Source organism: Dermochelys coriacea, chromosome 12 (assembly GCF_009764565.3).
Source record: "Dermochelys coriacea isolate rDerCor1 chromosome 12, rDerCor1.pri.v4, whole genome shotgun sequence".
Taxonomy (NCBI): domain Eukaryota; kingdom Metazoa; phylum Chordata; order Testudines; family Dermochelyidae; genus Dermochelys; species Dermochelys coriacea.
Window position 1 is genome coordinate 1,453,660 of NC_050079.1, and position 23,555 is coordinate 1,477,214.

The 23,555-nt window shown below is 51.7% G+C and overlaps 2 protein-coding genes across 2 annotated transcripts in view; both read left to right on the forward strand.

The window, feature by feature from the left end:
- Nucleotides 1–772: 772 nt before the first annotated feature.
- The window catches only part of FA2H (fatty acid 2-hydroxylase), a 66,091-nt gene continuing 43,308 nt past the window's right edge, over nucleotides 773–23,555 (forward strand). Inside the window, exon 1 of the mRNA XM_038368899.2 lies at nucleotides 773–1,093. Within this exon, the coding sequence (XP_038224827.1) occupies nucleotides 827–1,093 (267 nt within the window). The 5' untranslated portion in view covers nucleotides 773–826. The remainder of the gene's footprint in view (nucleotides 1,094–23,555) is intronic.
- On the forward strand, nucleotides 8,114–8,622 carry LOC119841442 (ATP synthase F(0) complex subunit C1, mitochondrial-like). Its single transcript, XM_038368900.2, is given in 2 exon segments — nucleotides 8,114–8,407; nucleotides 8,410–8,622. Coding segments are annotated over 2 exon segments (405 nt in total). The 5' UTR covers nucleotides 8,114–8,166; the 3' UTR covers nucleotides 8,574–8,622.

Consider the following 23,555-nt stretch of genomic DNA (forward strand, 5'->3'; position numbering starts at 1 on the left):
GGGGCCAAGGATCTGGCCCATTGTATTCTCAGCCTAGCTGTAGCTAAGCTGCACTTTGGGGAGGGCCCTGGGTACCTTGCCAATGTGGTTTCCTGGAAGGTGACACGCACAGTTATAAACCTAGCCGCTTTTTGTGGATTGTATAGTGAATAGGGCTAATTATTAACTATAATGGGTAATTATTACTAATAACAGTCCACCTGTTCCCTTTCTAGGTCTCCAAAACCTCCACGGAGTGGCTTCACACCCGCTTCTGGGTGTCTAAGGCCCCCCGAGGCGGCTCTCCTATCCCCTGGGGATGGGGCATCTTGTCCCTAACCCAGGCCGAGGGAGGGAGTGTGCGTCTCGGGACGAGCGCGCTGGACTGGCAAGCGGGAGAACCGGGCTCTGGGCCCCGTTCCCTGCCGGCTGAACTAGGGCAAAGCACAGCCCCCCTCCATGCCTCAGTTTCTTCTCTGTAAAATGGGGCGACCGCTCCTGCCTACCTGTCCTGTCGGCCGTGCTTTGCCGCTGGAGGGGGGCCGGGCGTTGTTAATGACACTCCGCGGCGCCCAGCCCCTGGGCTGGGGCCAGCCCGGGCCGAGATCCCTCCGGCTGCCCCCGGGAGAGGCGGGTCTGGCTCAGGGCCCCGCCCTCACCCTCAGCTGGCGGCTCTCGCCCCGCCCCGCCCCGCCCCAGCCACCAATCAGAGCCCCGCGCGCCTCCTGACTGTCCCGGCGGCGCCGCTCGGGGGCGTGGCGACGCTCGTGCCCGGCTCTGATATGGGACCCAGCGGCGGCCGGGCTGGGAGCCGGGCGCCCCGAGGAGCGGAGCGTCCCGTCCCGCCATGGCCCCGCCGCCCCGCGCCTACAGCCCGGCCGAGGTGCGGCAGCGCTGCGCGCAGGGCGCCTGCCTGGTGCTGCGGGGCCGCCGCCTCTACGACCTCAGCGGCTTCGTGCGGCTGCACCCGGGCGGCGAGCAGCTGCTGCGGGAGCGGGCGGGCGGGGACGTGAGCGCCGCGCTGGAGGGGCCGCCGCACCGGCACTCGCGCAACGCGCGCCGCTGGCTGGAGCAGTACTACCTGGGCGAGCTGCGCCCGGCGCCCGACCCGCAGGTACCGGCCCTGCCCGGCGCCCCGCTCCCGTCCCCGTCCCCGTCCCCGTCCCTGCCCGGCGCCCCCCCCCGCCCTGTGCGCTCCCCCGGCCCCCGCTCCCGTCCCCGTCCCCGCCCCGCGCCCCCCCCCCCGCCCTGTGCGCTCCCCCGGCCCCCGCTCCCGTCCCCGTCCCTGCCCGGCGCCCCCCCCCCGCCCTGTGCGCTCCCCCGGCCCCCGCTCCCGTCCCCGTCCCCGTCCCCGCCCCGCGCCCCCCCCCCCCGCCCTGTGCGCTCCCCCGGCCCCCGCTCCCGTCCCCGTCCCTGCCCCGCGCCCCCCCGCCCCGCCCTGTGCGCTCCCCCGGCCGCGGCTCCCGTCCCCGTCCCCGCCCCGCGCCCCCCCGCCCCGCCCTGTGCGCTCCCCCGGCCCCCGCTCCCGTCCCCGTCCCCGCCCCGCGCCCCCCCCCCGCCCTGTGCGCTCCCCCGGCCCCCGCTCCCGTCCCCGTCCCTGCCCCGCGCCCCCCCGCCCCGCCCTGTGCGCTCCCCCGGCCGCGGCTCCCGTCCCCGTCCCCGTCCCCGCCCCGCGCCCCCCCGCCCCGCCCTGTGCGCTCCCCCGGCCCCCGCTCCCGTCCCCGTCCCCGCCCCGCGCCCCCCCCCCGCCCTGTGCGCTCCCCGGCCCCCGCTCCCGTCCCCGTCCCTGCCCGGCGCCCCCCGCCCCGCCCTGTGCGCTCCCCCGGCCCCCGCTCCCGTCCCCGTCCCTGCCCGGCGCCCCCCGCCCCGCCCTGTGCGCTCCCCCGGCCCCCGCTCCCGTCCCCGTCCCTGCCCCGCGCCCCCCCCCCCGCCCTGTGCGCTCCCCCGGCCCCCGCTCCCGTCCCCGTCCCTGCCCGGCGCCCCCCCCCGCCCTGTGCGCTCCCCCGCTCCCGCCCCCGTCCCCGCCCCGCGCCCCCCCCCCCGCCCTGTGCGCTCCCCCGGCCCCCGCTCCCGTCCCCGTCCCCGCCCCGCGCCCCCCCCCCCGCCCTGTGCGCTCCCCCGGCCCCCGCTCCCTTCCCCGTCCCCGCCCCGCGCCCCCCCCCCCCGCCCTGTGCGCTCCCCCGGCCCCCGCTCCCTTCCCCGTCCCCGTCCCTGCCCGGCGCCCCCCCCCCCCACCCTGTGCGCTCCCCCGGCCCCCGCTCCCTTCCCCGTCCCCGTCCCTGCCCCGCGCCCCCCCGCCCCGCCCTGTGCGCTCCCCCGGCCCCCGCTCCCTTCCCCGTCCCCGTCCCTGCCCGGCGCCCCCCCCCCACCCTGTGCGCTCCCCCGGCCCCCGCTCCCGTCCCCGTCCCTGCCCCGCGCCCCCCCGCCCCGCCCTGTGCGCTCCCCCGGCCCCCGCTCCCGTCCCCGTCCCCGTCCCTGCCCGGCGCCCCCCCCCCGCCCTGTGCGCTCCCCCGGCCCCCGCTCCCTTCCCCTTCCCCGTCCCTGCCCGGCGCCCCCCCCCCCGCCCTGTGCGCTCCCCCGGCCCCCGCTCCCTTCCCCGTCCCTGCCCGGCGCCCCCCCCCCGCCCTGTGCGCTCCCCCGGCCCCCGCTCCCTTCCCCGTCCCTGCCCCGCGCCCCCCCCCGCCCTGTGCGCTCCCCGGCCCCCGCTCCCATCCCCGTCCCTGCCCCGCGCCCCCCCCGTCCTGTGCGCTTCCCCGGCCCCCGCTCCCTTCCCCGCTCCCGTCCCCGTCCCTGCCCCGCGCCCCCCCCCCCCGCCCTGTGCGCTCCCCCGGCCCCGATCCCTTCCCCGTCCCCGTCCCTGCCCGGCGCCCCCCCCCGCCCTGTGCGCTCCCCCGTTCCCCGCTCCCTTCCCCGTCCCCGTCCCCGCCCTGTGCGCTTCCCCCGCCCCCGCTCCCTTCCCTGTCCCCGTCCCTGCCCGGCGCGCCCCCCCCCCCGCCCTGTGCGCTCCCCCGGCCCCCGCTCCCTTCCCCGTCCCTGCCCGGCGCCCCCCCCCCACCCTGTGCGCTCCCCCGGCCCCCGCTCCCTTCCCCGTCCCTGCCCGGCGCCCCCCCCCCGCCTTGTGCGCTCCCCCGGCCCCCGCTCCCTTCCCCGTCCCTGCCCGGCGCCCCCCCCGCCTTGTGCGCTCCCCCGGCCCCCGCTCCCGTCCCCGTCCCTGCCCGGCGCCCCCCCCGCCTTGTGCGCTCCCCCGGCCCCCGCTCCCTTCCCCGTCCCTGCCCGGCGCCCCCCCCCGCCTTGTGCGCTCCCCCGGCCCCCGCTCCCTTCCCCGTCCCTGCCCGGCGCCCGCTTACCCCGCGCCCCCCGTCCCGGCGCCCCTGCGCCCCGCCCGCGTCCCCCCTGCCCTGTGCGCTCCCCCTTCCCGGCCTCCTGCGCCCCCCCTGCCCTGTGCGCTCCCCCTTCCCGGCCTCCTGCGCCCCGTCCCCGCTCGGCACCGCCCGTGCCCCCTCCCTGCCCTGTGCGCTCCCCCCGTCCCGGCCTCCCGGTCCCCGCTCCCTTCCCCGTCCCCAATTCCACCTGTCCCCATCCTCTGTGCCCCGTCCCAGCGTTGTGCACACCCCAACCTGCACCCATCCCTGTGCCCCATCCCTGCCCTCTACGCCCTGGTCCCCAGGCTCCTGTTCTCTGCAGCCTGGCCTCCACTCCCTTCCCTGCCCCTCTGTGCCCTACCCCCTGCATCCATCCCTATCCCTGCCCTCTGCACCCTGGCCTCTCCCTGGGCTCCCTTCCCTGCCCCTTTGCCCCTGCACTCTGCATCCATCCCTGACCTCTGCATCCCGGTCCCCCAGGCCCCTGTCCCTGCCCTCTGTAACCTGGGCCCTCCTCACTTTCCTATTCCTGCAGTGCATACCCCTACCCCCTGCATCCCTCCCTAGGCCCCTGTCCTGCCCTCTGCAACCTGGCCCCTCCCTCGCTCCCCCTTCCTTCCTTCCCCTTTGCCCCCTATTCCTGTAGTGCACACCCTACCCCCTTCACCTGTCATCTACGTGCCCCCCTTTCACTTCCATGCTGGCTTATGGCTCATCTTCTGAACTTCAGCTCTACCCCCATCCTCTTCCCCTCTGTTCTTACTAGGACGTGGAAATATAAGAATGGGGTGGGGGGGGGGGAAGAAGGTAACACAAGGTTTGTGGTTCACTAGCCCGGCCTTAGCTCGGAGCAAATCCCTTTTGCAATCTCTGCTCAGTTCTAAAGTGTTGCGTTGATGGGGATACTCCCAGAGGTAGAGCAGTTGTTCCTGGATACCAGGGAGGGAAGATCAGTGGTGGGGCACAAATCTCAGCAGGAGGTGCCTAGAGGTGGGTTGTATTGTATACATCCCCCTCAAGCCTCCCCCGCCCCCCATCCATACAAACTTCAGAGAATTTCACCACTAAGAATAAAATTGTTTCCTTTAGGCTAAATTGAGGGGTTAATATTTCAAAATTGTTCCCAGAAGTGGGTGGAAAAATGCTTCATTTCTTCATGCAGATATCCTGGTTCTCAATTCATTAATTCCATTCTCAAATAGCTTGTATGCTGCTTTGAAAGGCTTCATTTCTGTGCATGGGCTAAAGGGGTGGAGGTGGGAGGGGTAGTTAACAACTGATGCCAGAGCAAATGCTTCACTCCTGTCACTGCATGGCACTGCCCCCACTGCTCAATCAATATTACACTGTCAATGATTATAGTGAGACAGTGAGCTAGTCTCTTGAGCTTGTACCCAGCTTCTGTCATAAAGCTATGTACTGATGCACCAGTAACTTTAGCAGTAAAAATTTGGTCGGGTCTAAAAAAAGTTACCAGACTTCCTCTGAAGGCGAAGAAGAAGGTTTTAGTGAAGTTTGAGGAAAATCCATTCAACTGGTTTTGAGTAACTAGTCTCGTAAATTACCCTGACTTTTAAATCTTGATTCTTGTCTGTTTCCTGGTCTCTCATAACCTCTGGGGGGCGGGGGGGGGGGGGGGGAAGCTTGTTACTAGAGCTAAATTCAGGGTTTTTTTTACAAGTACTTTATTTGCTAAAAATTAGTTTCAGTTGACTATAAAGATCAATGATAGGGTGCTCAGAGGTATGACACACCAGGTTCAAACCCTTGCTCTGGAACAGAGCCAAAACAAAATCTTCTGATTTAATCACTCTGAATTTTTATTTGATTTGACTGAATTGATTTTTTTTTAAATTCTCTGGCACTGGACCAAAACATCAGCTGTTCACCAAGTTCTGTTGTTGTCCCTGCAAACTTTCCCTAAAGTTAAATCCCCTTCAATTCATGTGCCAGCTGGATTTAAAAAAAAGTTTTGCTTAATCCTCACTATTCGCAATAGTGGCGATAGATCGGGCCCAACCCTGCTGCTAATGCCAACTCTGCACTATGTGTTGCTTGCTTTCATTAGCAGGCATGGGATATGATGGGCATCTTCCCAACATGGGAGTGACTGCCCAAAAGCTTGTCATTTCAAAAAGACAACAGGCAGAGATGGTTAGGGGAGAGCAGGGGGCAAGAGACAGGTAGGCTGGCCAGGTGATGACAGGCTACTTGTTGATGAAATACAGCTTGAATGTGTAATCATGTTAAACTACATATTGGAATGTCTATGCCAGATTAGCTTAGAGCCCTGCTGTTATCCCTGTAGGAGTCATGATAGAAATGGGTGTTCAGGAGAGGATAGTAGCTGTACCACCTGACTCAGGAAACATGTCTGGGAGGTGGCATGGTGACCTGGGCTGGAGAAGCAGAACAGAGGGTCACACTGAGATGGGCACTATTGGGATCACAGCAGGGATGGAGGTGCTAAATAGGGAAGATTTTGGCCTGTGGCCAAGGAATGCAATTTTAGCAGTGTTTTGTATCAAGTGTTGGAGGCAACATAAAGTAGGGAGGCCAGAGAAGAGTCTGCAGTAATCACAGCTGGATACTTGGGTCCTGGCTCAGAGTTCCTGCCGTGGGAATAGAAAGAAGGATGGATCTTAGCTGTATGGCAGAAGAGGCAGTAGGGTTCAGATATGTAGGGCAAAGGAGAGGAGGAATGAAAGCACACTTGCGCCATATCCACCAGGTTGTTGGGAAGGCCTGTGTGCTGCCCTTCATTACAGTGAAGGGGGTGCTCGAGGCGGGGGGAGGGAGGGAAGAAGAGGTTTGGGAGAGAAGGTTAGGAGTTGTGTTGTAGCCAGGGCATGGTTGCATTGAGAGGGAAAGCAGCCACAGGGCATTGAGGTTACAGTGTCTGGGGGGGTTGCAAAGACTGCAGATGTGGTACCTTTAGAAGACTTGCTTTGATTTCCCCCTTGTAACTGTGGGGTAGTGATCCTTGTGCTTCCATATTTGTAGGTTTGAGTCTCATTGGCAACTAGACTGCTTGAAATGAGGATTAAATGGAGGAAGTACTTGGCTTGAGATTGAAAAGATCCAAAAATGGCTCCTTGAAATTTCAAGCATTTACTACTACTTGTGGTTTCGTTATGTAGACAGAGGGACACGTGCCACAATATTTGTGTGGTAGGTAACTTTGGAGGATGGCTCAGATGCAGGCCAGCTTTTTAGGGCAGGGATAGAAAAATGGTTAAGGAATTATCATTATTTGAACACTAGGTTTGGTTCACTCCCTCTGAAGCTGCTGGAGAGAGACCTTATGACAGATGATTTTTTCCATCATCAACCTCTGAACCAGCTAAAGAAACTTCTCAAATGTACAGTAAATGCCAGCATCTGGTAGCAGTGCTAGTTGTAAATCAGGCTAATCAGAGAAACATAAGGTTGGAAGAGACCTTGAGAGTTCATCTAGTCAGACACACCCCTCCACCCCAGCTGAGGCAGGGTCAAGAATACTTAATGCTTATTCTCCCTTGTAAATGTGCTTGAATGTTACAGCTGGAGAAGCCATATGTCACTGCACAGCTTTGTTAGCCACCACTTTCAGACAAGGCACAAAGAGGGTCTGTTTGGCATGAAGCTTCTTGATTCATGAGCCCGGGGTCTTAATCCTCACTTACTTTGACTCTTTTATTCTCTCCTCCCACTCCCCACACTCCTTTGCCAATGTTGGAGTGAAGGCAGGCTGTTCTGTGCGTGCATGGTAGCTGTACGGTGAAATGGCATATCGGGCAGACTTCCCAAGGAGTCGTCATTAGCTTGGCCAGCAATGCACACATCTTAAATTTAAAGAGCCAGTGACCCGTCCAATGTTTGTTTAAAACTTAAACCCCAAGCAACATGCTCTCAAAAGCTAGTTGTGGGTGAGATTTGAGGATAGTTACCCAGTGCATCTCGCCAAGCTCAAGCACTTGAAAGCAAGGCAGTGGCTACCGAAGGAGGCTATAAATAGTGTCCATATAACCGACATGTACAGTATTCTTATCCAGTACAAAGAGCTCTTAAGTCATGTGACAAAGTTTGTCCTCTGCCTTGGTGGGTCCTGTGCTTATTGGCGGATTTTCTCGCCTCAGAGATTCATGGCAACCCTCAGTTTGGCCACTTTTGCTAGTGGCTCAAACCTGCCATTCACTCCAGTAACCTCATCACTGGCCAGCATGGGAAAAAGGAAGAACCCCAACCCACAGTGGATCAGCAGGATTGTTGAACAGCCCAGAGACCTTCCCCTCTGGGGGAATCCACAGTCCAAGTCAACTCCTCCTGTGTCTGATCAGGGAGTTGGGAGGATTTGGGGGGAACCCGGGCCTGCCCTCTACTCCAGGTTCCAGCCCAGGGCCCTGTGGAATGCAGCTGTCTAGAGAGCCTTGTGGAACAGCTGTGCGACAGCTACAACTCCCTGGGCTACTTCCCCATGGCCTCCTCCCAGCACCTTCTTTATCCTCACCACAGATCTTCCACCTGGTGTCTGATGATGCTTGTACTCCTCAGTCCTCCAGCAGTACACCTTCTCACTCTCAGCTTCTAGTGCCTCTTCCTTCCAGGTCCTTTTTAAACCCAGGTGCCCTGATTATCCAGCCTGCCCTAATTGATCCTAGCAGCTTCTTAATTGGCTCCGGGTGTTCTAATTAGCCAGCCTGCCTGCCTGAATTTGTTCCACAACAAGAAGGAACTTGCTGGAACTGCCCCGTTACCTTACCCAGGGAAAATCTGGGACTAATATATCTCAAAGGACTGCAGCTCGGGGGCTTGCGTGGGGGCGATCGTCCACAGATCAGTCAAAATGCAGACTCCAGTGGCTCTCCTTGCTTCTGCAGCTCTGTTCCGCTGCTGTTCCAGAGCTCTGGCAGGGCCGGTTTCCATATCTGTACTGAGCAGGCCCGAGACTCAGACTGTACGGCTCTCTGGTGTTTCCCATCTACAGCTGTCTCACCAGGAGTTCCAAATGAGCACTACCTCCAGGGATATTGATACTGCTGCTAAGTTCATTGGTGTGGGTGCAGTCACGGTTGGGGTGGCTGGTTCAGAGCAGGTATTGGAGCAGTGTTTGGCAGCTTGATCATCGGCTATGCCAGGAATCCTTCTCTCAAGCAGCAGCTCTTCTCCTATGCCATCCTGGGCTTTGCCCTGTCCGAGGCCATGGGACTCTTCTGTTTGATGGTGGCATTTCTCATCCTGTTTGCTCTGTGACAGCCTCTGGGCCAACCCATGGCTTCCATCACTCTGTGCCGTCTCCAGTTTGAGTCTGCCTCCTTCACCAGAGTGTTCCAGGTTTATATTTTAAAAAACTTTTCTCCTAAAAAAAAAAAAAAAAAAAAAAAAAAAAGCAAAACACTCTCTCCTGTAGCCATCTGGCCTGACCCTGTCACAGTCATCACAAAACCGATGTGGGGAGGGGGGCCTTTAACCTCTGCAATTCCCGAGACTAGGGAGCTGGCTCCTTCCCCTAATGCCCTCACCTCTCCAGTGGGGAAAGTAGCAGCCCAATTCACTTCCCACTGCTGGTCATGTCCATCCATCTCCCTTCCTGGCTCCTTAACTATTCCCCTGCAGAGAGGGTACTTGCTGCTGCCGCCATCCAGGGATGCAGAGGTGTAGAAAAGAGCCAACACAACAAGCCAAGGGAGCGGAAGATGAGGGCGCTCTCTTCTGCTTCTCCTGCAGGTCACCCAGTAGTGGTTCCACTCACTGCTGGCCTGGGGCTCTGTCCGCTTGCTGGCTGACTTCTGGTCTCCTGCTTTCATATAAACAGAGGCTGGGGTTATAATCCAAGTAGGTCATTCCAAGGGCCTTCTCTCTGGAGTGTGGATGGGCTCCCTTGTTGAAAGCTGCCCTGTTTGGGGACACTTGCCAGAGACCCCCTTAGCACTCTGCACCCCCTTCACAGCAACTAATATCAGCTGGAATCTTACTACCTACCCCTGGAAGTGATCTAGCCTGAACTGGTGGCAGGTCTTTCATAAGCAAGGCTTCCTCCCTTCCCTTTGGACTGCTCTCCCTTGGGGAGGGTGCCAGAGCCAGCGTTTAGTGACCTTCAGGCAATAGGGTGCAAGGTTTCTGTTTGGTTAATTTTGTTTGTTTTTTTGTTTTCTTGGCTTAGTTTAGCCCTTGTTTCAGCATGGAGCAGTGAGGGCCCTGCATCAGCCATCTCTCAGGGGCGGCTTTGTAAATCGTCTGAATTTTGATATCATAGGGCTCCTGTTAGCATTTTTGAAACACAATTCTTCTTTCTTCCAAATCCTTGGAAGAGCAAATGGTCCCCAGCTTGGAGACTTTTCTCCTTCCTCCCATGCCACTCCCCTTCCAGCCCCCTCCCCTGTGCTCCCAATGAGCTAGCCAGACAAGCAAGCTCCTACTCTGCAGCCTGTTCTGGAGGGGAATGCTGTTCAGATTTCTTAATTTTATTAAGATGATAAAACAAAAAAAAATGTTGTAGAGTTTAAGTGTAGAAGTTTCTGCTTATCAGGGAATAAGGTACAGATTATCAAGGGGTGCAAATTTTGGTTTAGGATCAGATGGTGTAAGGAATACATAATCTGCAATATCCCCGATTGGGGGTAAAAGGTTAATGGGTCAAAGTACAGACATTGAGATATGGGGCTATGTTCATACAATGGCTATGTTCAGGTATGGAGTATAATGAGTGGATACGATGATGAGGATGGATTTACCCTCATTTGGTGAGATTTAATGTTCAGTGAGTTTATGGTTCCAGTCAAGAGCCGAGAAAGCAGACCGTGGAGGGAGATCAGACGCAACCTGGCACTAGGCAAACTCTCTATCTGGCATCTGCTGATTTAAGTAACAAGTGACTTGCTTGCTGCACACATGCCCTCAGACTCAGATTTGCTTTGCCTGGGCCAAAAAGGATTTAAATCCCATTCTAATGGCACAGCAAACACTTGTCACCCAGAGTCCCTGTTAAGAGGACATTTTCCACTTGCCTTCAATGACTGCTTGTGTGTGTGTGTGTGTGTGTGTGTGTGTGTGTGTGTGTGTAACGGTGGTGTAGCCATGTCAGTCCCAGGATATTGGCAATACAAGGTGGATGAGGTAATAGCTTTTATTCTCTCTCACTGACAGGAGTTGAAAAGATAATACCTCATCCACTTCCTCTCGTTTTTTTCCATCTGTAAATTACCCTGTCCTTTGTTCAGACACTGCAGCTGTTTGAGCTGTAGGAGAGGCTTATCTCCACATTCGATGTGCCATGCGGATTGCACTCTGAGCATTTTCGGTATGTGTACACTACCCACGTTACAGTGTGGCCGCAGCAGCGCTGTGAAGTGGGTAGTGTAGAGACGCTTTATCGCTGGGGGAGTGCTCTCCTGGCAATTAAAAGAAGAAAATCCCCCACCCCGAATGAGGGGTGGTAGCTTTATTGCTGGGAGTGTAGCTCCTGGGGATAAAGCGGTCTATATTGGCATATATCTAGCACTTTTCAGCGCTAAAACTCTTGTCGCTTGGGTGTTTTTTCACACCCCTGAGCAACAAAAGTTTTAGGCTGTGTCCGCACTGCCACTTTCACGGCTAAGTCTGTCTTTTTAAGGCCCCCATGACATCATGGCATGTCTTCAATTTGCCCCCAAATAGAAGCAAATTCTTCTCACAAAAGTCTGGATTCTGCTGTAGACTTAGGCACCGATTCTGATCTTGGCGATGCTGGTGGGGTTACTGCTCTGCTCTGTTCTGTGAGAGCTTTGCTCTTGTTTCTCAAGGGTGGGAATGCCTGGTGTAATCAAAGGATGCTCAAGTGGCCATAAGCTCTGTGAAATGGGACCTGCATGATTTCCAATAAGCACCTTCCAAATGTTTCCAGTGGAGGAACAAGCCTGCAATCTATGCTTATCTCCTATTGCCACAATCCTGTGCTAAGGACACCCTATGCAGCTAAAAGAAATTCTTCATGTCTCTGGGTGATTGTCTCCCTTGGATCATTGGAATGTAGGCTCTAGTCAGCTCACTAGATATCTAGGAGTGTTGGTGTTTATGGCTGAAGACTGGACAGGCAGGAGACACATCCTGGAGAGAGGATTTTGAGGAATGCTGCATAGAACTTGAATGAATCTAATGCTGGTTTCTCCAATCTCTGTTAATGGCTTGAACCTGTTTGATCACATTCTGGCCCTGTGTCTTTGACAGCAAAGAGGCTGGAGGACTGGGTGTGCACTTGAAGTTGAGGTTTGCTGCCTCTCGCAGCTCTTGCAGGCAGAATTAGTTAACATAGTTCTGAAATTCAGGCAGAAGCCCCCTAAAATGTATGCTGATTTGTTCACTTGAACTTGTAGAGTGGCTTGCTCTATGCATCTAGGCATCCGATGAAGTGAGCTGTAGCTCACGAAAGCTTATGCTCTAATATATTTGTTAGTCGCTAAGGTGCCACCAGTACTCATTTTCTTTTTGCTCTGATAGTCATGTTATCCAGTTCTACAATTGCCACTATATCCTATTGACTGAAGTTTAAGAGGCATTCTGCTTTTTTTCACTAGCAAGTCCTCAGAGTGTCTTTGAGTTTTGATTGCCAGATGCACTGCAGGCACTTCTTAGCGAAGTGGTAGATTCTATACAGTTCAGGCTATTGGTTCAGAAGATTCTCTAAAATCCACAGCCTGGCTGATGCAGGAACTGGAGTCCAGAGCTATAAAATAGGGCATTATAAACAAGGCATAAAGTTGGGCCCCCATCCAACAAGTCCAAAATTTTGCACAGAAATTAAGTATGGGGATGTTAAATAGTGCTTTATTTACTCAACTTTCTTGGGCATGAATAATGTTGGAAACATAGCTTACATCACTCAATTCTAATGAGATTTTTCCAAATGGAGGTGGGTGCCCATACACCATTGAAATGCATTGGGAGTTGGGTATCTTGGAATCTCCCTGTCTAAAGTGACTAATTTTGTAGGCTTAAGTGGTCTAGTTCTGCCTTGTATGAGACTCATGGGTCTCTGAAAGAAAAGGAAAGGAGTACTTGTGTCACCTTAGAGACTAACAAATTTATTAGAGCATAAGCTTTCGTGAGCTACAGCTCACTTCATCGAATGAATTTGTTAGTCTCTAAGGTGCCACAAGTACTCCTTTTCTTTTTGCGAATACAGACTAACACGGCTGCTACTCTGAAACCTGAAAGAAAAGGAGTACTTGTAGCACCTTATAGACTAAGGTCTGTTACTCTAAAAGGGTCTCTGAGCAGTGGCCTGAGTGAATGTTGTTGTTTGGCTACTGCATGTTTAATTGCTGTTTTCAGAGTTGGTGTCCCATGGTGTCCCTTTTGGGATTAAAGCGTTTCCCATGTCCCAGCTTCCAGGGAGCACTTCTGGGGCTTGGGCTTCCAGGTATTTGAATGCCTCAGGCAGGCATGTCCATGTCTGCTCATGCTTCTGGGGGTCCTGAGTGTGTCCTCCAGACAACCGCTCCCTGGCATATATCCTGGGATGAATCAATAAATCCAATTATCTGAAATAAAACATCATTAGTTTTGCAATCGGAATAGAAAGAAATCAAAGCTAAATGGGATAATTATAATCTAGTCTCTAGTCTGGGTAACAGCCTTGCTAGATTGGAGGGTGGGGGGGGGAAAGAAATCATATAATTGAATCTATGATTTAAGCAAAATACACTTTGATCAAGGCATCACTGGTGGTATGCTGCTGTGTCAGTAAAAAGCCCCTGTACTATCACATTCCTTGGCTTGGCATGGGTAGGGGTGAACTGCCTACATCCTCCCTTACAAAAGAAGATCTCATCTTCCATTCAGAAGTGCTGTAAATATCATGATGCTTTTTTTGTTGCTGATTGAACTTCTTCTTCTTCTCCTCACAAAGGCACCAAATGTTTAATGACACTTCTAATTAACATGTTACTTTTAATGTCCTGTGGCCTCCTGGATGGCTGAAGAGGACAAGCTTTGAGGACTCTACTAGACTTCTGTCTGTCTTCTATCTTGTGGTGCAGGGGAAGAGCCCATCTGGGGACAGGGGAGCAAGGTTCTGTTAGGGCTGGGCCCTGACATTCTCAGGGTACAAATCTCACTTATGCTCCAGTTGTCCAATCCGTGATCTCTCACAAGCACATGTAACAAATGAAGGGTGCATTGTGATGAGGATTGGATAGCAGTGTCCCCTTATCTTGTTTGGTATTTTACTTCGTGAATCCCACCCCTCAAGACTGGTTATCTTAAACCATGAGTGTCGCAAGCCAGCCACACCTCAGCTACCTACAGAACTGGCTCCTTGGCTCGAGGGCAGGGTGGGAAGTGAAGTGGTAGAAGCCAAGAGTGTGAATTTACTCTTGTAGGGCTCCCAATGTCACCAGAGGGAAACTGAAACAATGGAAGGGTTTGAGCTGCAGAGAGCTCTGCCTCATTAATAACAACAATAATTTCTTATACAGTTATATTGCAGTAGTGTTGGTCCCAGAATATGAGAGAAAGTGGGTGAGGTAATAACTTTTATTGGACCAACTTCTGTTGTTGAGAGGGATGAGGGCCTGGCCTATGTTACAGGGTCAGGTTGCCATAAGTACCTTGTGTCAACCTAGATGTGGAAATCTCTTCACTTAAATTTGGCTCCCGCCAACATAAATGCCTCTCTACGCTAATTTAGTAACATACCTCCCTGTGTGGCTTAGTCATGGTCGATGTAATTAGGTCAATGCCCCATCAGTGTAGACCCTGCATTGTTCATGTCAACTGTTACTGGCTCTCGGGAGCTGTCCCACAATGCCCCACATTGACAATACAATCAATAGAAGTGCTCCTGGTGATGATGCAGACACAAGGAGCCAAGTGTGCGCACACAAGCAATTTTATAACCGTGCTGGCTGTATGTCGACATAATATTGTAGTGTAGAGATGGCCAAGTTTCTGAGTTTACAAAGCTCTTCTTCAGGTCTGGGAAACTAAGGCCATATCTACATTGGGAACTCCCAGGAGCATAGCTGTATTGATGCTGTAAGATCATTCGTGTAGCTGCTCTATGCCAACTGGGGCGAGATCTTCCATTGACAAAACAAAACCACCTAAATGAGAGGTGATATCTGTGCCCATGAGTGCTTATGCCAGCCACAGTGACATACTTGCACCATTGCAGCTGTGCTGTTGTAGTGTGTCTGGTGAAGACACTTTAAGCCCCCTTCCCCTCTGGGGGGGGGGGAAGGGGAGGGTTCTCCTGTCAATTTAATTACTCCACCTCTGTGAGAGGTAATAGTTATGTCAGCAAGAGAAGCTCTCAGGTCAGCATAGCACTGTCCACACCAGTGCTTTGGTCGGTGTAATTTTCACTCAGGGCTGTGGATTATTCACATCCCATAGCAACGTAAATTATACCAAAGTAAATGGTAGTGTAGACAAGCCCAGAGTTATTTTCCCAGACCTGAAGGGCTCTGTGTAAGATCTAAAGCTTCTCTCACCAGTAGAAGAGATTCCCTCACCCACCTTGTCTCTTTGTTATGTAGCGCTTTTCATCAGTAGAGTCGCAATCTTGTAATGCATTTATCCTGTGAGGTAGGGAAGCTCTGTTTTTCTCATCTTAGCCTTTCTGGGCTTCAGTTTCCCATCTCTAAGTGACTTGCCCAAGGTCATGTAGGAAGTCCATGGCAGACCAGGAAGCTGAACCTGGATTTTCCCACAACCATTGGCCCATCCTTCCCTTCTTGCATAAGAACTGACAACAAAACCGCTATGGCAGGACCTTACTAACTGGCAAACCAGCCAGCAGTTATTGACTAAACCAAATAAAGCATGGACAATGAATCAGGCTGGTTTATTTTTTGACAGCTGCAATTCAATTGGCCTGTGTGTTTGTAGGATGTTTGAGATCAGAGCCTCAATCTTGACATTGATGCCGTAAAATTTTATGCTAGAACGTACCATGTGCTAATACTTCATTCTGGGAAGTTAGACAATGCTGAGAATAATTTGAGCCCTCACTACAGCCCTCTTATAACGGAGTGTTGGGGAGATGCCCTCAGTTTGCATAAGTGAGCAGATGAGCTAGATTCTAGGGTATTTGGGTCCTAACTCCACAAATGGACTTCAGGAGCTCAACTTCTTTGAAAACCAAAGCTATGTCTGTACAACTGGCCTCTGGAAGCTACTGGCAGAGGGTGGTCTTTTCTCCCCTCTCCTTCCCCTCCAGCCTCTTGCTTTCAAGTAGCAGAAGCTTGTCAGACATTTTGTTTTGGGTTATGCTTTGTTTTGGGTTATGCTTTGTTTTTTTTTTAAAATTCCTGTTTCTGATATCTCTTCCCTAAACCTTACCCTCAAAATTTAAATAAATCAAGCCAAACTAACATGATGTGTGTGAACCTTCACTCTGCTTGTGTGTTATATCCCTTTCTCCTGCTCTGTCTTGTTTGTTCAGATTACAAGCTCTTTGGGCCAGTGACTGTCTATTACTGCTTGTGCAGTGCCTACCCCAATCTTGATCTTGGTTGGCATTAACATAATTTCGTGCATAGCGATCACATTTGCCAGTGGCTGGGACTTTATCTGTGTGGTCCTGCCCTGATCTGATTGGGATTAACCATAGGCATCATGTGAATGCAATTTATAATCCTTCAGAAAGGACTGTTCCAGGTGCAAGGGGAGATCCATTTCCGGTTGCAAGGTCTGGATGAAGACTATGTTGGTGGTTTCCTTGTTTCAGTTTTGTGGGGTTTTCTTTTCGTAGGAACGTGAGACCTCACTTGGTGGCCACGTGTGTTATGATGAGGCTGTAGCAATGTTGCCTTCACTCATTCAAGTAGTGTGTGGATTTAGCTAATATGCTGACTATGCACTTCATGAACATGTTTATGTTGACCTTCATTATCTAATACTCCCATGTGGTGGTTGGAGATGATAGAAAGTCTGGGGGCAAATCATAAAACTTTCCGTCTACCTTAATGACTCAAATTACAGGAGGGCTGCAGTGAGCTCTAGGCCAGTGGTTCTCAACTTTTTTCATTTGCGGACCCTTAAAAAAAAATAGTCAACTGGAGGTGTGGACCCCTTTGGACATCTATTGTCTGTATATAGTCAAATTCTGTTCAGTTTTCAGTCTGTCTTTTGTGGATCCCTTAGTCATAGGCTGTGGACCGCCAGTGGCTGAGAACCACTGCTCTAGGACACACATGAGCATGTGAAATCACAGCTGCTATGGAAGCTGCCTTGCAACCTTTGATCAAGTGGTTGTTGTCCATGGCCCACTATCCTCTGGCTCAGCCGGCACTCCCGAGTTTTCACTCTCTTCTCCAGTCATCTTTTTTTTCTGTTCTCTGCCCACCAAACCTCGAATAAGGAGAGAAAGTCACAACATCTGCAGGTCTGATTTTGAGTCACAGCACTAGTGCCTTTGGCCTCGGTGAAGTTGTTGTTGTTTTTGATCAGAGCCAGCTTCCTATAGCATTCAAACAAGCGCTCTCTGGCTAAGCAAACTCAGAGGGCAGGATGCCTCCCAAACCCCTTCTTGGAGCAGATTATAATATTGATGAGACAGGGCACGATGTTCATGAATCAAACATGCCTCAGACTATTTTGTCTTTGTCCTGAATTGTTGTTCACTTCTTGTAAAGCTTCACCTGTGTTTGTGGAGTACCAGAATAGAAATGGAATACCAGCCCTGAAGAGCTTTCAATTTACTTTAATGGAGAGGAGACAGTGACCCAGATGTGACAGGGGTATTGGAGGCTGATAAGATTGTGGCTATTGGGAATACTTGTGGGGTTGGTCTCAAGTAACATAGAAGGCGTCTGTTTCTAAACATGTGTTTAAGGAAATCCTAATCAGAGCTTCCGTGGGGGTATTGGCGACTCATGGAAACTAGTTCTTAAATTGGGTAGTTTTTTCAGTCTGTGGTTCTCTTTTCATCATTCATTAGGGCAGTGATACTGCAACTGAGACTCATGTGCCACAAGTGGCTCTTTAATATGTCTCCTGTGGCTCTTTGCAGCACATGATATTAAAACACTGATTTAATTTATTAACCAATCAGGATGCTTTTACTATGTTAACCAATTGTAGTTGATGAAATAATACTTGGTCAGTCCATTTTGCTGAGAATAGTCACACATCCACACACACCCCTTATATGTGTGTGTGTGTGTGTGTGTGTGTGTGTGTGTGTATATACACATACACACAAAATATTTCCCCGGGCATACTATTACAATATGAATCTATAGTACTATAGTAAATGAGACAATGAATTCACACTACTGTGGCTCTTTTGGGTAATGTAGATTGCTAATTCAGCTCCTGAATCACTGGAGTCTGAGCTTCACCCATTATTTCACAGCTCATCCACTCCTGCTGCTCTATCCAATTGTTGAAAACCACAGTCCTCCACTGAGCCTTGTTCCTGGCTGCCATGGAAATAATCATGCAGTTGCATCTCTGAGACATGAAGATTCCATCTGCACCATAGCAGGGTGATGGATCCCCGTGCCTAGAAGCAGTTATATTGCCTCAGAGGCTTTAAGTCACTTGACAGATTGCTGCCTCTGTCAAGCTTCAGGTGGTGTTGGAGGGTTGGACCGGTGTTGGGGCCTCTGGGCATGAGTGCCCCAGTTCGCATTGGAGCCCCCTGTGCTAGCTCCACACAGACCCATCAGGAGCTTTGAAGAATTTACAATCTGAGGGTCCAGTCCCTTGCCTCTCTTGTTTCCCTTCCCATCTCATTCCTTCTCACAACCTCTGGGTCCTTTTTTCCTTTTTTTAAAAACAAAACAAAACAACCTCTCTCATTCACTATTCCTGAAGGGAGACTTCCCTGATGCAACTTCCCCACAGGGCCTGCATGTGCTCTGTTCTCACTGACTCAGCTTCCTTCTCTCCTTCAGTCTGACTTCCACCATCTTGGCACTGCTGAAACCAGTGACCTTGCCAAGGGCAATGACCAGCAATGCGTGGCCAAAGCAAAGGGTCTCCTTTGGGGGTCCCATGCCCTTTTCTAGCCCCATCTCTCTGGATGTCCCTCAGAGTTCAGTCCTTGGTCCCCTGCTCATCAATCTGTGTGCTTTCCTTCAACAGCCATCTCGTCTGTCCCCTTCTTAATTCTGCTTTATTTACTGCCCTGCCTTCTATGCTTGGAACAGCCTCCCTCTGCCCAGCCTCCAAGCATCTGCTGTCTTGGCATTCAGGATCATTCCAGTCTCCCATGGCCAATAGACTAAGGAGATCTGCTGCTACCACCCTCCTTCCTCAGCCTCTAAATTATCTGCATTGCACTTTTTCTGTCTTTGCCTGGGCAGGTCCCTGGCCTGAGGCACTTAGACTCTCCCTATGATGCCAATTTAGTTTGATATTAATGCTGGAGAATTAATGAACAAACTTAGCTCTTGCCTCATATTGGGCATCTCCATGACTAATGTGCTCTCCTAGCTTTGGGAGGTATGGACAGACCATCTTAGCCTCAGACTTCTGTTCCCTTTTATTAGATTTGGAGAAGGGCAACAAAATGATGAGGGGGGTGTGCAACGGCTTCCACATCAGGAGAGCCATGTGGCATTTAGATGTTGCTTGTAATTATTAGAATTGGGATCACTGGCTGTTGGGAGTCTAAAAGGACAGAAAACAGGAAGGAGCGGGGAGGAGTTGAGATGTTGGGAGAAAGCTAGAGGGTGCAGCAGCAGCTTGGTAAAGAGGTTTCTACTTTGAAAATAAAGTCCTGTTGAAGCTTGTTAGTACCTTGCCTGGTTGATGCAACATTTTGGTGACAAGGGTGGGATCTTCTGCCTCTGAACCCACCTGCACACTTTCTGCAAAGCCCAGGTGAGCCTCTAATTGCTTTTACTACCTGGATCCATATGTTTGAGACTTATCTGCTTGCAATCAGTGCTACAGAGATTTCTGAATTAAGAAAGCATGCTCTGCTAATCCACTGCCTTAGAGCGGAAGGGCAGCATATATTTTACACTTTTTCCCTTGCAGATGATAAATATGAGACTGCACTCACTGCATTAAAGAATTTTTTTATGCCAAAAGTGAATGAAGTAGCTAATCGCTACAGATTTCGCCAGCATAAGCAGAAACCAGGGGAAACTATAATGCAATAAACTGCTTCCCTGAGGAGTCTGATTGTAATTTGTGACTTTAGGAATATGGCAGATGATTAGAGACCAGCTCATTGAGAAAACAACCATGCTTCATGTAAGAGAACGCTTACTTCTAGAACCACAACTTGCACTAGAAAAAAGCAATACTCTGAGTCAACTACATCTGAAGCCAAAACAATGAGCATGGATACAGGAGCATCGTTCAGGCTGTGACTCCTTTGCAGAAAAGTTCACTATCGCTGCAGACACACAACTGCAAGAGGAAAACTAACTAAAAACCACCAAATCAGCAAATTCAAAATACAGTAAAAGCATGTTTTCGCTGTGGATCCCCACAACACCTTGCAAGCTACACAGGATGTCCAGCAAAAGTAGCTCATTGCAAAAAGATTGGACATTTCACTAAAGTATGCGACAGTTCAATCAATGTAGCCAGTCCAATCAACAGGTGCATGCAGTTACAATACCAGATGTTACTGTGCTGAGTGTGGACAAAATCTGCACATATTCCAGAACAGATAAAGTGCACTGTAAACATTTCCACCATATCCTCATGCAAACCACAATCTATTCAGTTAATGTTGGACACTGGCTCAGCGGTATCTATACTACCTGATTCCATCTATCTGCATTACTTTAAAGATGTGCCTCTTACTGAACCCAAACTTCTCATAAAGAACCAACCTTCCACACACACTTCCTCGTGGCTGGACTTTACAAAAACTGGACAAGCCATTTACAACACACACTTTGCTTCTCTACAAAAGAAAAAGGACACTAAGCGATCTAAACTACTACATGCCACAAGGGGCCACAACAGTGGTTCCTGTAACCCACCCAGCAATATTGTTAATCTATCCAACTATACTCTTAGCCCAGCAGAAGAATCTGTCCTATCTTGGGGCCTCTCCTTCTGTCCCTCCACCCCAAACATGATACAGTTCTGTGGTGACCTAGAATCCTATTTTCAAGGTCTCCAACTCAAGGAATATTTCCAACACACCTCTGACCAACATATTAACCCACAGAGACCTTCCTGCCAACACTACAAAAGGAAGGATTCTGGGTGGACTCCTCCTGAAGGTCAAAACAGCAGCCTGGACTTCTACATAGAGTGCTTCCGCCGACATGCACGAGCTGAAATTGTGGAAAAGCAGCATCGCTTGCCCCATAACCTCAGCCATGCAGAACACAATGCCATCCACAGCCTCAGAAGCAACTGAAATCATAATCAAAAAGGCTGACAAAGGAGGTGCTGTCGTCGTCATGAAAAGGTTGGAGTATGAACAAGAGTCTACTAAGCAGCTCTCCAACACCACTTTCTACAAGCCATTACCCTCTGATCCCACTGAGAGTTACCAAAAGAAACTACAGCATTTGCTCAAGAAACTCCCTGGAAAAAGCACAAGAACAAATCTGCACAGACACACCCCTGGAGCCCCGACCTGGGGTATTCTATCTGCTACCCAAGATCCATAAAGCTGGAAATCCTGGATGCCCCATCATCTCAGGCATTGGCACCCTGACAGCAGGATTGTCTGGCTATGTAGACTCCCTCCTCAGGCCCTACGCTACCAGCACTCCCAGCTATCTTCGAGACACCACTGACTTCCCGAGGAAACTACAGTCCATTGGTGATCTTCCTAAAAACACCATCCTAGCCACTATGGATGTAGAAGCCTCTACACCAACATTCCACACAAAGATGGACTACAAGCCATCAGGAACAGTATCCCCGTTAATGTCACGGCTAAGCTGGTGGCTGAACTTTGACTTTGTCCTCACCCATAACTATTTCACATTTGGGGACAATGTATACCTTCAAATCAGCGGCACTGCGATGGGTACCCGCATGGCCCCACAGTATGCCAACATTTTTATGGCTGACTTAGAACAACGCTTCCTCAGCTCTCGTCCCCTAATGCCCCTACTCTACTTGCGCTACATTGATGACATCTTCATCATCTGGACCCATGGAAAAGAAGCTCTTGAGGAATTCCACCATGATTTCAACAATTTCCATCCCACCATCAACCTCGGCCTGGACCAGTCCACACGAGATCCACTTCCTGGACACTACGGTGCTAATAAGTGATGGTCACACAAACACCACCCTATACCGGAAACCTACTGACCGCTATTCCTACCTACATGCCTCTAGCTTTCATCCAGATCATACCACATGATCCATTGTCTACAGCCAAGCTCTACGATATAACTGCATTTGCTCCAACCCCTCAGACAGAGACAAACACCTACAAGATCTCTCATGCATTCCTACAACTACAATACCCACCTGCTGAAGTGAAGAAACAGATTGACAGAGCCAGAAGAGTACCCAGAAGTCACCTACTACAGGACAGGCCCAACAAAGAAAAGAACAGAACGCCACTATCCATCACCTTCAGCCCCCAACTAAAACCTCTCCAACGCATCATCAAGGATCTACAATCTATCCTGAAGGACGACCCATCACTCTCACAGATCTTGGGAGACAGGCCAGTCCTTGCTTACAGACAGCCCCCAATCTGAAGCAAATACTCACCAGCAACCACACAACAGAACCACTAACCCAGGAACCTATCCTTGCAACAAAGCCCGTTGCCAACTCTGTCCACATATCTATTCAGGGGACACCATCATAGGGCCTAATCACATCAGCCACACTATCAGAGGCTCGTTCACCTGCGCATCTACCAATGTGATATATGCCATCATGTGCCAGCAATGCCCCTCTGCCATGTACATTGGTCAAACTGGACAGTCTCTACGTAAAAGAATGAATGGACACAAATTGGACGTCAAGAATTGTAACATTCAAAAACCCAGTTGGAGAACACTTCAATCTCTCTGGTCACACGATTACAGACCTAAGAGTGGCTATCCTTCAACAAAGAAGCTTCAAAAACAGACTCCAACGAGAGACTGCTGAATTGGAATTTGCAAACTGGATACGATTAACTTAGTTTTACTTTGTGTAATGACTCATCCATTCCCAGTCTCTATTCAAGCCTATTTCCCCATGTTGTTTCTCCCCCCCCCCCACCCCCTACTGTTCCTCAGATATTCTTGTTAACTGCTGGAAGTAGCCTACCTTGCTTGTCACCATGAAAGGTTTTCCTCCTTCCCCCCCCTGCTGTTGGTGATGGCTTATCTTAAGTGATCACTCTCCTTACAGTGTGTATGATAAACCCATTGTTTCATGTTCTCTGTGTGTGTGTGTGTGTGTGTGTGTGTGTGTGTGTGTGTGTAAAATCTCCCCTCTGTTTTTTTTCCACTAAATGCTTTCAATGAAGTGAGCTGTAGCTCACGAAAGCTTATGCTCTAATAAATTTGTTAGTCTAAGGTGACACAAGTACTCTTCTTTTCACTGTAACTTCAGTAACTCCATGGGAATTGATAGTTACACCAGCCCAGAACTGGATTAATGTACTGGAGCCTCAGGCCCCTTATTTGTAACTAGAATTTAGCTTGTTGACTTCTGGACAATGGACCAACTGAAGGCTGCCTCCTACTTTATTGCTCGTTCCAACTGAAGGCGTGGGGCTGGCTTCTGGAAATACAGTCTAATCAGTCTTGGGACTGGAGTTGCTTTTGTTTTTTGTTTTTCTTTTTTTTTAAAGATGACATGTTTGTGGCTGGGAGGAGTTGGTGTGGCCATGCCCACTAAATCTGAGCATCTGATCTGAAGCAGCGTTTGGCAGCTCTGCGTGGGTGTCCATGTGGGCTTACAAATCTCAGCCATTCAAGCATGTCAGAGGATGGAGGAACGGAGACTGCATCCACAGGGAGGATGCCTAAGGAGATACTAAGTGACTTTCCAGCTTCTCTGTCAGTGTTGCATATATGAATTTGGTTGGGTGCAAACAAACTGCAGGATGGAGGGGGGCAGCATGGAATTCTTGCCAGGCTGGGGGTCAGAACTCCAGGGCTCCACTCTGGTGTGAAGTAGGAGTCTCTAATTTGGGGTGGGCAAACTATGGCCCGTGGGCTGTATCCAGCCCATCAGGGCTTTGCATCCGGCCTGCAGGATTGCCCCCCGTGATGCCACAGGCCCTGTGCCGCTCTCAGAAGCAGCCGGCACCACCGCCCTAGGGCTCGGGGGGGAGGGCGGCATAGAGGGCTCTGTGTGTTGCCC